Source organism: Pezoporus flaviventris, unplaced genomic scaffold (genome assembly GCF_033815535.1).
Source record: "Pezoporus flaviventris isolate CSIRO_AGI_PZ_B2104156 unplaced genomic scaffold, CSIRO_AGI_Pfla_v1 ptg000066l, whole genome shotgun sequence".
In the NCBI taxonomy this organism is placed as follows: domain Eukaryota; kingdom Metazoa; phylum Chordata; class Aves; order Psittaciformes; family Psittacidae; genus Pezoporus; species Pezoporus flaviventris.
In genome coordinates this window covers 28,519,800-28,536,198 of record NW_026892614.1, presented here as the reverse complement: position 1 = coordinate 28,536,198, position 16,399 = coordinate 28,519,800, and the positions used below count along the sequence as shown (strand labels likewise).

General features: G+C 34.6%; 1 protein-coding gene across 12 annotated transcripts in view; it reads right to left on the bottom strand.

The window, feature by feature from the left end:
* Positions 1-16,399, bottom strand: part of REPS1 (RALBP1 associated Eps domain containing 1) — a 62,927-nt gene that overhangs the window by 10,505 nt on the left and 36,023 nt on the right. For 7 of the 12 annotated variants that reach the window (XM_061471711.1, XM_061471719.1, XM_061471718.1 and 4 more), the window contains 7 exons: positions 15,989-16,151; positions 15,622-15,685; positions 14,644-14,798; positions 9,805-9,926; positions 5,085-5,165; positions 1,788-1,875; positions 783-884 (listed from right to left, as the gene is read on the bottom strand). In XM_061471711.1, the coding sequence (XP_061327695.1) occupies positions 783-884; positions 1,788-1,875; positions 5,085-5,165; positions 9,805-9,926; positions 14,644-14,798; positions 15,622-15,685; positions 15,989-16,151 (775 nt within the window). The remainder of the gene's footprint in view (positions 1-782; positions 885-1,787; positions 1,876-5,084; positions 5,166-9,804; positions 9,927-14,643; positions 14,799-15,621; positions 15,686-15,988; positions 16,152-16,399) is intronic. The other 5 variants (XM_061471716.1, XM_061471722.1, XM_061471714.1 and 2 more) reach the window with 4 other exon arrangements.

The window sequence follows — 16,399 nt, the reverse complement described above, 5'->3', positions numbered from 1 at the left end:
CCAAGACCCAGAGATGAGAATCCTGCAGAGATGACTTTCCTGTTTAGTAAGACACATTCTTACCTGGCACTTTGTAAATTACTCCGGTATTACAAACCAACCAAAATACTACTGTCTTAATAATGCAAAGGACTCAAAGTAATGGGCTCTTCAAATCTTATTTTTACTGAAGTTCCTAGTTTAAAGAACACAAGTCTCAGAAACAGATCCCAAAGACTCATTTAGGCTACATATAATCTGGAACCTCTCTCAATATCAGACAAGTGGACTGATCAAAAGATTGTAAAGTTCTGGACATAGGAGTTACTGAAAAATCAAAAATGCTATTAGAAGCAAATAAACAGTTGAAAAGCTGTACCTAAAAAAGAAATCTAGAAGTCTATTAGCATTTTCTTAGTAGCTAAACTAGATGTAAATTGCCTGAAAACTGTGGTGAACAGGTTTTCACCCTTCAGAAAATACACAGTTCTGAGGTAGATTCAAACGCTTAATCAATTCCACTTTCCATACATTTCAGTTTCTCATCCTAAGATTAAAAGAGCAAACAGGAAGATGGAAAAGAGCTGAAAATACTTTTTTCTGCGCATGGCAGGAAAACATCTCCAGTGACATCTAGAACTTCCTTAATTACTACTTATATAATTTGTCTCTGTTCTTTGGATAAGTTTATCTCACTTTAGAGCTTCTGCCATCTAGTAAGTTTTCATTCACAGAGGAATATATCAGACCTACACTCTGTATAATATAAAAAATTAGATCAGAAAATATATTGTGATACTTACTAACTGTATTTCCAGGTGTAAATTTTACAGATGAACTCATTTTGTTTTCTTCTGGGAGATCAGGTGGTTTCACAAGTAGTGGGCTAGTAGGGTTAGCATGATCTAGATTGAAAAATAAATCTAAATAAATTAATGTATTCAAACTAGCCTTTACTTCTGAAGCCAAGGCCTTATATTAGTTTTCTACCCTTATCTAAAGTGCTGCACACAAGACTAAAACTGAGTGTTTTACATTGTAATAGTGTTATTTCTATTTCTATAGAAATTTCTATTTCTGTAGTGTCAATGGTTTGGAATCTTTACCCATTTACAAGGCTAGGGATATTCTGAAAGAAACATGTTATTTATTCTCATAGTCTGCATGGGTTACCTGACCTTAGGAAACACTGGCATGGCACACACCTACAAATTAAGACTCTACTGTTCCTCCAAATATCAAACCTCCTTGTTTATTATTATTAAAAAAGACCCAAAACAAACCAAACAAAAAAAAAACCCAAAAAATCAAACACCAACGTGGACAAAAAAACCCCAAATGAACAACCCAAAAACAACCAACCCAAACCAACAAAAAACTCCAAAAACAAAAGGCTTGCCAATCCTCCCAGATGCTGTCAGGTTTCAAAACAAGAAACTCAAGTGTTTCTGACCACAGCAGAACAAGCTTTATCAATGAAAGCTATGTCCTCACTCTTCACAGTCTCCTTCAGAAAGCAAGAAACCTAGACATCCCCCCAGAGGCCCATATCCAATCTATACCATCATGCTCCTGAAACTACTTCAAGCAGTGATCTCTTGTAGATGGTGGAATTTTTACTGCTGCAAATGGCCAATTCAAAACTTATCTGAACAGTACTCCAATCCTTAACTCAGAAAATCTCACTAATTATCCTGGTTATAACTCCAGATATATTCATCCACGGAGACGAAAAAAGCATGTTTGAGGAAGCAAAGCCAACTGTAATTGTACAAATACTTTCTCATTAGCAAGAGAAAACGCATTACCGCTTCCAGTTCTTTTAAGCTCCATTTCCTGCATGTGGATTTTGCTTGGAGTCATTCTTATAGGAACTGGGTGCACAATTGCAGTGTCCTGCAAAGGAAATCAGAGTTAAGTGATGTTAACCTATTTTTAAACAGTTCTATTAAGAGTGTCTGACACCATGCAAAATGTCATCTCTAAACAAAATTTCATAAATTTGATTTTTTATGCAAGCTCCAGGGACTTGGAATATACCCACAAAACCAAAGCTCTATCAGCTAAAGTTTCTCTAATGATTTTTAAGGCGTAAGCTAGGATACTAAAGTGATGTATAAGGTGTAACCTAGCATACTACTTTAAAAGGGCACTAGAAATGTTTCTATACATAATCAAGTTGTAACTAGGACAACAGCTGAGATCTACCAGCTTTCCACAACCTTTGGCACACCAGAAGTGAACCTTCAAAAAAACCAACCAATTAAAAAAGGAAAAAAAAACAACCAAGTAAATAAACAAACAACAACAACAACAAAAAAAAACAACCAAAACCAAACCAAACAACAACAACAACAACAAAAACCAACCCCAAAACCCACCACAAACAAAAAACCAAATCCCAAAACTACCCAACAAAATCTTACTATTTCAGAATCCCACCACTGAGGTTTATTTATGTTGCCTCAGGAAGTTACGGCCTCTTTAAATTGTATGAGTAATTCTCTATAAAATAGGTAATCTGTAGTAGTTTAAGACAAATTGGTTTAGGAGTCTTTAAAATAGAGTCTTCTAAACTTGAGGATAATAAACTCTATGGAATATTCCTCTATGGTCTAGATAGGCATTGACCTTAGACTGAGGCATTTTCTTTGTAGTTCAGATAATCAACTCCATTTTAATGTGCTTTACAGACAGCCCTTTTCGATTGGTTTGGAGACTGAGTAGGTAAGTAGATAGCTTAAAAAAACACTTAGAACTTTTATGTTTGCTCTCAAGTTAACCTAAAAATATGGACATAGTGGTGTGAGGCTGTCATCTATATTCAGAATATATGAATGGGTGGTACAGTGACAGCACACAAAAAAATCCTAGATTATATCCTGTCCCTACAAATGACAAGAACTTTCAGAACTACACAAATTTAATCTGTTCTGACTACCCAAGTTGATAGATTCCACCATGCTTAATACATTTACATTAATATTTTCTAAAACTGTTTAATCTGACTTACACTATTCTTGCTGCAAGTAAGAACTTTTAAGACCACTTCCTAGTCACAGCTCAAACACTCTTCTTGTATCTGGCTTCTAGGAATATATTGTTGTTGTTTTCCCCCCCCCCCGTAATGGGATTACTACACAAAAATCACTCTTGTTGTACCTACTTCAGCTACTATAAAAATCATGTCTCATGGTGAAATGGATTGTTATATAATGTATTAATTCAGATCATTAATCAAATTTTACACAGAACATCATGTTACCAACTTTCACTTAACAGTAAGCAAATTATGTTCCCATATTGGGAGATGAATGTACTGTTTTAATCTTCTCACTTATCTTTTACCTCCAAAGCAGTTGCTTTTCCAACAAAAAGACAGAAGAACTGGTCTATAAATATACTCTTCAGTTAGTTATTACTAACTGCTTGAAAAAGCCTATTCTCTCCTTTGGGAAGGCTGGAGCTGTTCAATAAATCAGTCCTAAGCATCTCAGTTGAGCCCACAATATTCAGAAGTCCGCAAACTGCTACTGAGAATTTGGTGCCATTTGTTCTTATTTTCATATGAAAAGACTCTGAAGTGTCTATTCCCACAGTCCATTACCTTAGTAAGCTTTAAAGATGCTCACAACTCTAATTTTTTTCTCAACTACAAACACTGTAAGAAAGTAACTCAAAAGGGTAATCTCCCAGTATATTTTCTGTATTTCTATTGAATTCCTATTTAGACAGGCATGCATACAGGCATATACACATAAATGAATTTCCCATATATCATCATTTTCTACCTTTTAGACTATTAACGTATGGGAAAAAAAAAAAAATCAAACGTCAGATTTCTGTCATTTACTAATTATGTGTAAAATAAACTACTATCTTATTGTGGAAACAAGACAGTGATAGCTCTTTACTGTTGAGCAATGCAATTACACATAGTAAGAAACAACTATAAATTGATTTTCATCATGTTTACTTCATTAAAGCATAAAAATAGCACATTTAAACAAACAAACAAAAAAAGTCTCTCAGATGGAAAAGGGCTGTTTTTCACTTCAAGTATGATAATTTCATATGTTTTGAATGTTAACTAAGGGCAATTCTGAGCATAGGTAACAGCACAGTTTGATTTATACTTTCCAGCATCTAGAAATACTATTTCCACATGAATATCAAGGTTAGCTCCGAGACTGGAGTACTGATGTACCTAAAAATATATGTATATTTACATATTATATCTTTTCAGAAGTGATGTTTTTAATACTAAAAGTAGTTAAATACATATTAAATACACCTACAATTTTGTTACAGAATCAAATGGACACCAACACCGTAATTAAATTAAAATGGATACTAACAGTGGTAATTAAACCTGTAAGAAAAGCAGGATGAAAGCAGCAGCTAAATACTGAAGTAATTTTAATGTATCTCAGAAGCACTACAATGTCACATGCTGTGAAGTTTAAAAACCAGCAGAACTGGAAATGCCATAGTGAATTTCTGGCTCCCAAACTTCACAAGCTATTTAACTACGTAATTCTTCAGAGCACTCCTCACTGAATAAAGCACTAGAACAGCAGAAGTTTAGCTGAAAAAATACTAACAGCCTTATTATTGAAATTAACTTGGCAAAAACACAGGAATATGAAATTCCACACTGATTAAAGCCCAGTAGTTTTTCAGTGAATTGGCATTGTCAACTCCTAAAATTGTGTACAAATCAAGCTCTGCAACTTGAAAGACCAAAACAACACTTAAGACAAAAACTAAAACAGGACTGGTTTATCACTGGGAGTGGCCCTTGAGTTGACTTATAAATATGAAAAAAAAAAACATTACACATTTAAACACTTTGTATAATACAGGTTTTGATAGCAGTGTTTTATTACCTCAAAATCAAGGGAAAAGCATTCTTTGCACTCTGGTATTGAACATGAGCAGTATCAGAAAGTTTGTGTTTCTAAAATGAGTAAAAATCTGAAGAAGCCTGCCACCATTCCCCAAAAAGCAGTTCATGGTATCATGCATAACAGCTAAACACAATGAATGGAAATTCAGTGTTAATAAAATTAATTTCAAACAAGCAAGCTAAGTGATTGACTTACAGGATCAGCTGGTGCAATGTTAGAATCAAATTGGGTCAGAGTTTGTGAGCTTGAAGAGCGTTCGCTAAATGTCTCCCACTGCTGAACAGACAGAGGAGAGAAGTCAGCATGATGAGAAAGATGGGAGTAAAAGATCACTGAGGAGATCTAGCACAGTAGTTCAGAGGTTGCACTGGAAAGTACTATATTTGCACTGGGCAGTACTTGACTTGGAAAGCACAACAATACACATTAAGTATTTCTATTTCAGTCTGAGCTTGTTGTGTGACCAAGTTTGTTACCTGTCAATATTTATCTTTACATTCTCATTTCACAATGAAGGTACAGGTGCAGAGTCAACAGAAGTACCTTCAAAGTTCATGTTTGCCAATGAAAATCATACAAGAAAAAAATATCGTTAAGCCATTCAAACACTGTAAAGATAAAAATCAGTGACACATGCTGTGTATTTGTAATTATAAAACACACAAAAAGGTTCTTCAGCTTTGTAACTGCCAAGTTTCCAACGTATTTTCTGAATGCTGATTTTTGTACAAAATCCTAGATGAATAAACATCGAGCAGAGTACTCCAACTACACCAGTTCAGCTTGCCAGTGCAACCCCTCAGAAGTGACTCTATGCTTTAAAAGAGCATTTTTACAAGTCTAAATCACTGACAAGGCAAAGAATTAAACTCAAATACACTACTGATTGCTAAAGGCAAGTAAGTCAATCTCTGAACAATTCTGTAAGTTATAGGCATGCTGTACCAATACATGGCTGTCAAGAGTCCACATGCTTGTCAAGCTACAGCCACAACTGGATCAACAAAGTACCAAAGTACATAAAATTAGTCTGTGATCCAGAAACCATATTACAAATCACAATAGGAATGCTAAACTTGTAATGTATTGGTAAATATTAACCAAGTCTCAAACGCTACAACAAAAATTAAAAATTCAAAACTTTCAATGCTCAGAAAATTTGACAAAAAAATTATGTCAATATAGTTGTGAGAACAAACCAATATTTTTGTCTCATCTTTGTAGGCAAATCAATGTAAATGATTCCAGGAGATACAGGACAAACTATATGGTGTTAGTCAATCTTATCTCATGTGCTCCTCTACACTGAAATATATTCAGTGAATAGCCTGCATGTGAAACTAGTCTAAACCATTTATTTCAGAAATAACTCCTTATAGAAGTTCCTAAGTAACTGCTTTTAATCAGCTGAAATTAAATTCAGAATGCGTAAGTGCTTTCATGTGTGATGTCGCTCCTTGTAGAGATAGAGCTTTATGTCCTCATTTTAAACTTTAAATTAAGGCAAAGATTATGGGATACTGTTCACATATTTTTGGGGGATGGCTTTTTTCTCAGGTTGGTGGAATTTTTTTTTTGGTTGGTTTTTTTTTTGTTGGGTTTTTTTTTTTTTGGAACGGAGTTTTTATTTTATTTGTTTTAACCCACAAAAATAGCCCCTTCACAGACAGAATCTAATGAAACCTTTTTAGCAAGGATGTAAGGTTTTCTTCCTAACTGCTCTGTCATGCTACCTGTATTGAACAGTTTATCTCTGTGTTGCTCCACCCCTTCATGAAAAGGCAGCATTGCAAGTAGTTTGGAGCTAGTAAAAACTGGCTCATTCAAGAGGTTTTTATAAGTCAGAAACTTAACTGCAAGGTTGTGCCAGCATTTCCACTGACTTTTCTCTTGCATTTAAACAGCTGCTAATTTTTATGAAATTAGTATTAGTATTTATCTTAGTACTACCCTTTGAAACTTAATTTGGCCACTGGCTTCAAAGTTAGTGGTAAGACTGGCAACAAGACCACTACAGAAATATTGTTTCTTGATTTTTCAAAACTTCCATAAAGGCATACACCATCTATGTCATAATTAAGATCAACAATAAAATATGTCTTAGAGATGGATGCTGAATTTACCTCTTATTCTACTCCTCTGAAGCGAAACTGCAGGTATATTTATTACTTGTTCTCAGGCTCCCTAGGTGGGCATAGACAAATGAACACCAACACCTCCTGACTGCTTTGGGGAATATTCTATTGTGCTCCATCCTGAAATACTACCAGAAGCTAGTTACTGCTAATTCCCTGGTTAACAGGAAGCTACATATATTAAGAATCTACTAGACTTCATCTCAAACTCTATGCAAGGTTTAACAGCATTGACAATACAACTGATTTGCTATGTTTAAATTCCTACTAGCTGAACTAAAATACTTGTCTTCTAGACTTGCAAACAATGTTTCAAAAGTACTTTCAAAAGGTTAATTACTAGAAACTAAAACTCACAGTAACCTGAACCATTACTAAAAGAACATTAAGACAGTTGAAACAAGGTGTAAAGGGTGAGAACTCAAATGCAAATCTCCGTATCTGCGTCAAAGCTAGTATGACCATATGACACTAGACTGTTTCCAACAAAAATTCAGTAGGATGTTTGTTTTGTTGGGGGTTTTTTGGTTGGTTTTTTTTTTGGATTTTTTTTTTTTTAAAAGCTCCCAGAATTTATTCCTCAGCCTTGAGACTGAACGGAAAAGATGCCTGAAGTGAGGAAGAAGTGATGAATGAAGAGGCAAGAATGTGAAGCATGTAGTATCCAGAGCTAGGTGGATTTTCATAATGCTTTTTATTCTGAGTTTGAGATTGCCTTGGTCCATACTTATAATCTTACAGTAACTGAGCCTGGCAACTAGAATCTAAAAATGAAGTATGAGCTAGAAAGCACAAAGTAACCAACAGTTTTGAAACCAATGGAGATGAAACTGCCTGAAAAGGCAGATGGATCCAAAGACGCACGGCTTTTTCAAGCAATTTGTTGATGACAGTTATAAGAGGTTCAAAGAGGAAACAATTAGACTGGTGCCTGCAGTAATACTAGGAATTTTTTCCTGGCATTAAAACCTCACGGACTTTGACCTGAGTCATGCTTAAAAGAAAATACAGAGGAGCAAGAAGCATGCACAGCAATATAGCTGGAAAATCAGAAATTCCTTTGTGTTAGAACAAAAAACTCTTAACATTTAGTAAGTGTTCAAGTCTTATTTTAGTATAGTTAGTATCTGGTAATATTTAGTATGAGAACTTTTCCAAGCCTCTTAAAGTTTTAGTAGATTTTCATAAAGAAAATACCACATTATCTATCTGAATGGACAAAGTCAGTTTCGTAAGGCATGACTGTGGCTGACAGAATTGTCATTAAATTTGTTCCATTAGTGGAATTACCCTACTCAATTGCTTTGAGTTGCACTGGACAACTTTTCAATTACAAGGCAGATTACCAAATTATTAGTTTATTATATCTTCATTGCAAACATGATGGAGCGTATCAATGCAAATTTTAATACAGTTGCATACATTTACAGCTTTTTAGCAACAACCGAGTATCTGTTCACCTCCCTCCTACACTACAGAGTGCTTATCCTACAGGCAGTCTAAGAGTCATTCTGTCAAACAGAACAACTAAGAACCACTAAATAATTTTCTACATTTTTTATTTGGCAAGAATATCACAGTGAGGCCAGCATATACCCTTAAGAGGAACAGCAGACTTTACAAAGACCTTCCTCCTGAGAAGAAAATTTCCTTTGCTCTTAACTTTAATCCTAAAAATTTGCTTATTTTCTGTTTCACATTGCCTGTCCTTTGATTCATCTAAAACTTTGGCTATCAATCTTCCATTCACTTGAAGACTGGAGAGGAAAACCACAAAAAGCTTTTTCAATACGAGGAACAGGGAAGGATAATACTCAGCTACTGATAGAACTATCTCAGATGTTAGCTTTAGACTCTTCTTGACAGTTTTCAAAACACAATTTCACCAGTTTCCCCCTATTCCCTGTAAGCCTACACCACCTTTTTAGCATGGCTACAGTAAGGAACTCATTTGAGTCTCTGAAGTAGCTCTTGGAGCAAAACACTGGTTTATTCTAAGTCAAAGGCAAAAATGTAAACCAGAGCAACACGACTGACTCTAGGAATTAGTTCCTTACAGGCTTTAACAATGGACATTTTGCAGTGGGACGGGGGAAAAGGAGAAACCACAAAACAAAAAATCCTGTTTGGTAACTTCAGTTTCAAATTCTGACAAAATAGAGTTTTAGTATATAAGACTGCTTATATAGCAAATACGTATGGTAAATGATGATAAAGCAGCAGTATATAACAGCATAAATTTAATATTTAAATAAATTTAGCTGACAGATTCAACTTTGATTCTTTGCTTCTGACACAAACCCAGAACTATGACTTATCTACATTACTCGTGAGGTAACTTGTATTTCAGGGTAAAACCATCTGCAGAAAGTCTTAATGTTCAGTTCCAACAGAAATTTATTTTGACATTTCACAAATGTTGACTATAAAAGTCCTTCAAAGGTAACAAAAAAAACCAACCCCAAACTCACCTTAAATAAAAAAACTGGGAATGAATTCAACCTATCCAGTAAGTGCTATGAGTTCATTCTGTCACTGACATAAAGCTTAATTACTATTAATGACAGCATTTTAAACAGTAGCTCATCTCACAATGAGACAGAAAAATTAGAAGGAAAACATTAACTTTTTTACAATTTAACAGATTTAGAACCTTCCTGTGTCTATTTGTCCTGCTTTTTCACAATCTGTGATCAGAAATCTACTTATGATGAATTACATATGCATACACAATTAGTTACTGACTAGCAATTAAATAACTCTTAAATAAAAGCGCTAACCTCACTGCTCTGATTCAGTTCTGGCCAGGTCTGGTTTAGCGATGGCATTGATGGAGACTTGCTTGGAGGTGCTTCTGCTGGAGAGCTGGAGTAACCTACCTCACCTGTCTGTTCCCCAACTTCTGAAATGAGAGGAATCATTATAAACCAAAATCATGAACTGCATTCAGTTTATTCTCAAAAAAGCTGCTCACATCTCATGGAAAGTGCAAAGTACCCTTTGGTTTCATCTTTTCCAAGTAAATACTTAGCACCAGACAAAATACACTCATTCAAGTAAAGCATTCTATTTATCTGGTGCTACTCTTATTTTGAGGACCTTTCTGAAAACTGGACTTTGAAGATTACTCTGTACCATACTATCTCCCTGTACTTTGACTTTTAAATAGCATTTTTAGATGTTCCTTACATACTGAAATAAATGTAATTCATTCTTACATTGAGAAATTTTACACTAATGTTTACCGCATCAAATCCAGCACTGAGTTTATCTTACAGAATAAAACACTTCCCTATATGAAAGGTTAAAGCAAAAACCAGTATATCAATGCAAATACTGACCAGAAATATGAGAAGAGATGAAGAAAACCATATTCACAGGTTATTGATAAAGAATATTCTAAGTTTTTAAGCTTCCTTACTAAAACAGTAACATTTCCATTCCCTATATTTTGCAAACTGAACAAGTGCAGCAGCTGTCATACTGCAACTGCACATTGTTGCTGTTATTTCAGTTTTCTCTGAGCTTTCAGCAAGTACAGTTCCTTGCAGAAACACTCCTTCAGAGTTGTACAAATTTTCATGATACCGAACAATTATTTTTATTCTGTTCAAACTGTAAAGAGAATTGGGTAAAGTAAATCTGAACAGCAGCTTAGACATTCTGCCTAACACAGTAAAATCCTATTTACAGGCTCTTCAATTTTGCTAGATACCACTATCCAAGCTAAAGCAACACACTGAAAGCCTCAAAATCCTGAAGTTCAGATTACAAGTGTATAATGTAACAACAGAAACAATTGAAAAAAGGATTGATAAGTAGCTAGACATATTAACAAGATGTTTGTAGTCCAAAGAATTAAAGATCTGAACAAGAGAAAATACTGCACAAGAGGAGAGATGGCTTAATTAAATTATCATTTAGAAGAACTGCTTGATAGATGTGAGATTGAAGATGACTGCCACAAGAATGTGTGATACATGGTACCAAAAACTGATTAAAAATTATAAAAAGGATTGGGTTTATGCTCTTGAAGAGCTGAACTCTGAAGTGTGCTCTTCTGCTGTGACAGCTCAATATTCTGTCTGCTGTCTTCCATTCAGAAGAAACTTGTAATTAATCCAACATCAAATTGAACTGGAAACACTTTAATTGTCAATGGTGACAACTGCACCCATCAAAACTAACAGCTCATTATTTATAGTCTGCAAAGTGTTACTGGGACACCAAGAGGCATAGCCTAAAAAGAACAGACAAAACACTGAAATCCAGAAAGAAATTAATTGTCCCATCTTGAGGCCAGGGGAGACTGAGTGCTGCTGACATCAAGAAAGGCACAGAGAAAACAGTAACTCAAAATTTTGCAGGTCTTTAAGCTTCCTGTAAATAGCCAGACAACAGGCTGAGATACAGTATTCCCTAAATTGTACCCAGCACCTAGCATCAAGTACTACTGTACTTGGCTTCACAAATTATTCCAGACAGAAACTGCACCTAACACCTGCCTCAGGCAAAAAGCATCTGGCAATAAAAACACAAACCAGGCTACATCAAGATGATATTTACAGACACAACCATGTTTTCAAGCAGTCAAGATGACATGCTGGTCATGGTATACAAAATGTACTAAGCCATCAATTAATAAAATAAATACATAAGCACTCAGAGAAGTATTTATAAAACTGCCTGACTTCACGCTCCCATTTTCATTCAGTGAAGCTCTGGCTGTTCTTACACAGACAGATCTCCCTCACTCTGAAGAGCATACCACAGCATAATGTCAAATCTTAAGTGGAGCAGCTGCAATAGAAATAATTTTGAAGTATACGATACAATTCAAAATAGTAAGCCCATTCAAATGTCTTGTAGAATTACCACATTATTCTAAGGATTTAAACACCTCATTTCTCTCTCTAGTCAGCAGAAAGATATAGAACCTCATTTAACTTTTTTCCTATTATAATTCTTTAGAGGCATAGTGCTATACCAGAAAAATTACCAATATAAATGCTTTATTATACATTAGGTCTACGTCATGTGAGAGAAATATGTATCCCTGGCCATGACGCCAGATGCAAGACAAGACCATACAGTAACAGGTTTGGAACACCTGCAGCTGGTCACATAATAGATTCACAGGGGCTGTTGAGGGAGAGGCTACCAGAGTAGACCAGGAACATTCTTCCCTTCCTCTGTTTGAACAGAGACATAGGGGGTAGGGAGCCCTTTGCTACTCTTCTTTCTGCTGGCCACTAGTTCAATAGGCAAAATGGAAACAGATGGCAAGTTTCAAGCACCAAGCAGAAATATGGAATATCAAGGTGAAAGTTTCTAACAAAAGGAGAGAATTAATATGGTATTGTTAACACTTCTGAAATAAAATTTACCATCTTGCACATTGGCTTAAAAAGACATCAAGTAATTCACCTTCTTGAGCAGTTTGAAATCATGTTACTCACACTGATACTTTAGTCAGTAGAAGATCATTAATAATGTTGAGAAATTGTTATCCCATGAAAGAAGTCCACACAAAAAGACACACCAGTGTCACACTTTACAGTTCTGAGAAGGCTGTTGGAAGCAAGCTTAACTGAAAAACACTTCTTATGAGAACTAAAAAGAAAAGGTTACAGAAGTTTAACTGGTTGATCTTTCAAGGCTGATTTTTAAGTTGAACTATTGCAATTTAACATGTGCATCAGTATGCACATACACTTATGAGTAATTTTTAATTTAGAATAAAATAGTAAATGTATTCAGGAGATTTTGACTGTTGTACCTACAAGTAAAACTGCAGCCACATCAATAATCATTTCTAAAGTTTTCTATTCAATATACAAGTTCTGGTGATGAATCATGTTAGATGCTAGAAAAGCTATGTCCAACACTGGCGGCCCATATTTAAAAAAAAAATCTAGTTAGATAAAATTCAACAAGTTCGCAAGAACTGTTAGTTTTCCTTGTAGCTGTAACAGCAGATTCAAATAGAAATCAGAACGTTTCCTTTTAAACAGAGCTTACACATTCTTGTAACTTTTTAACATTCACTAGAATAAGGTAACTTTCATTTAATACCGGAGGGAGAAAGACTGATTTGTACCTCATGGTAATATATCAAAGTTTTATATTAACCACATTGCCTGCAATACAAAAACAATAAACACATATATAACACTTTCTGGGTTAGTGTCCAATTTATAAAGTTTCCAGGCAACTTCAGTTAAATGACAAAAGCTTTGTAAATCTGCTACAAGTAAAGGCAGTAGAGTATGGGGTACAGATAATGTACAACAACAGTTGTTGGGTGGTTTGTTTTTTTGTTGTTTTTTAAAAAACAACCCCAGTGGTTTATACAAATAAACATTACTCCATTTCCTATAAAGGCTTTTGCTTGGCAATCACCTTACATACAGAAATAGACAGATGAGTAGTTTTAGACACTTGCTAGTTATTCACCCAATTAACTGTAGTTATTTCTCATGTACTTGTCATAGCAAGACGTTTACTCATCCTGAAAACAGTTCATTTGTTGCTGTTACCAAGATTCTTTGAGAAACCACAAAGCTACTCCCACAAAAAATGGTTTAATTATTAAAGCAAAGGTAGTAAGAGCTACAGTACCTAGTTTAAGAACTCATCAGTAATTGTCAGATGAAGGTCTCTGACATACAAACACAGTACTGAAGAGACCCCCTTTGAAGTATTTACTAAAAAGACAAAATTCTAGGAAACTGTAGCACCTGTGCACCTATAGTATAACCTGACTTCCCAAGCCAAGACTGCTTGATAAAAAGTAATCTAAGGCATAAAATACTCTGTTTCCTTTGTCTGTTTTAAAATCTATATAAATACACCATTCCATGTAAAGGTGGTGTTTCAAACAGGATGTTTGTGGCCATCTTCCTTTATAAATATATATACATACACACACATATATGTGCATGTATATATATAAAAACATTATATATGTAACACCTGTTTTTAAACACTACTTTTACATGGAACAGTAGTTTGCTTTTCAGTTACAGGAGAGTTTCTGGCACAAGCAAACTCATACATTCAATGGTTTATCTGGAAGCATTCAAAGATAAAGGACTATGCACAGAAAGACCAGGTGCCAAAGCAACGGAGGATAAATCCAGCTGTCAAGTCGGGAACAGAATTTAAAAAAAAAAAGAAATTACTGTATATTTTATATACAGAAGATTCTGTACTTTTAAACTACAGACCTATCTCTAGCATTGAACCTGGTAGCACTTATTTTCAGAAATAAGAGGGAACAGAAAATATATTCATTGGAAATCAAATCTGAAGTAGAACTGGATTGGGAATTTGGAATATAGTAATAAAAATCGATACTGTGACAGTTTTGTTTTCCTTAACCTTTAAAGGCCACAGGCAGTATTTCCAAATGTGATAGTCAATGTGTACTGTTCCTAAATAACACCTCCCTGTACAGAAATATGTACGTGCTTAGGTTAGCTGTGAGCACTAATTAAGATTTCTAAAAATTGCACATTGCTTTATTTCATACTGACTAATGGATTATGTTCAGACAAATCTATAAGTATCTGCTGATATACTGTAACAACTATCCCATCACTTGATGCATGTCTTACCTGTTGAGTCTTCCAAATCAATCAGTTTGGGCATTAAACTTTCAGGTAACTTTTGTGGCAAATCATAACCATTCTTCCTAGCAACTACCAGATGAAACGCAGCACAGAACTCGTCCAATGTCAGTGCACCGTCTTTATCAAAATCTGACAGTTCCCTAAAAAGAAAAACCTTAGTATAATAAAATTTCTTAAGGTTATGTTATTTCAAATTACGTACTTCTGTTCTGCTATGTGGAAGATCAAAGAATGCAGTTTATAGTTCATTTTACCCTATTAAATACTTCATATTAGTGCTACATGCTCTACTCTTCAAAGATGAGTTTTCATTAATAATATTTCTTAGGGCTTAAAGATAATTTAAACCCGCTTTTATCTCTCCAGGTTTTTAACTCATTAAAGACAGTACTACATAATATTATTGCCCTCATTTTTGGCAAAAATGCTGAGGCGATGTTTATTTTTAATGGGAAAACAGCTGAATTACAAATAAGTACACACAAAGATGAAATCTGTCAAGGTAAGCCATTTAATGATAGCATGCAGTAATGCAGTACAAATTACAGAATACAGCAAAATATAAGCTTTGCACCAAGTCAAAGCTAAATTTGTCATCAAGGCCTACTAAATGCATTTAAAAATATTTGCATCTGCACATTTCATTTAAACTTAGACTTGAATAAATAAATATAGGTAAGGAATTACTTAAAATGTATTTTTAGCAATAAAACGCTCAAATTGAGCGTGTCAAATTTCTTCAAAAGCTCAAAATGCTTTGTAAATAATGCCAGCCTAGACCTTTTAAAGCCCATTAAAGTAATGGTGGCATAAACGTGAATAGGACTGAACATACCATAGTATATACTCAAAGTATGACTAATGAAATTCCACTTAACATCTTCTAGTAAGTAGATTATTAAATGACTGCCAGATAGATGCCATCTTTCTAAATTATCCTGAATAAAGACACATCACACTTACCAAATATGAGAAAGTTCAAGAATAGGTAGTTTTGACTTAGTGAAAAATTCTTTAGCTGCAGACCCTGAAAAATTACAACAACCACTTTCAATATTTAAAGCAAGTTAAATCATTAGAAGAGTAAGAGTTATGGTAATGGAGAAGAGCTATTTAGCAAAGGTTTTGGAAAAATGGCACTAATTACTAAGGTTAAATGAAGGAAAAAAATTAGTTTCAAGTCCCTTCCTGAATTACACTGGAGTTCACTAGAATATTACAAGTAAAATGAAGAACTTTGTTCAAAATGGTATGCAAACCTAAGGACACAACAAAGTCTTTGTAACAGAACTGCTGCACCCACAATTATATTTTTTAAAGAGTAACTTACCTGGTATAAATCCATTTAGATCAGGTTGAATGGTTTTAAACTGATTAACATAATACTGCCTTTGTTCATCAGTTATTTTCCAGGGGTCATCATAACTACTTGATTGCCTACGAATTTCATTTGTTGTTGTAGCTGATGCTACAGTTCGTACTGTTGTCTGGTCCTGAAATGAAATATTTTTCCTCAGTATTATCTACCTAAAATGCTTCTATGAATTCTCAACTTCTTGCCTTCAAAAAATAAAGCATAGTTAAATCTCATGGTAGTTTAAAAACTGCAGGAAACCATCCACAGATTGTGTCTACAGAATAATGACAGGGTATTTTGCACACTGATACATATGAACAGGAATGACTGCAGGTATGAGAGCAGGAAAAAAAAAAAAGTATGGCACATACGCAAAAAAGCTAA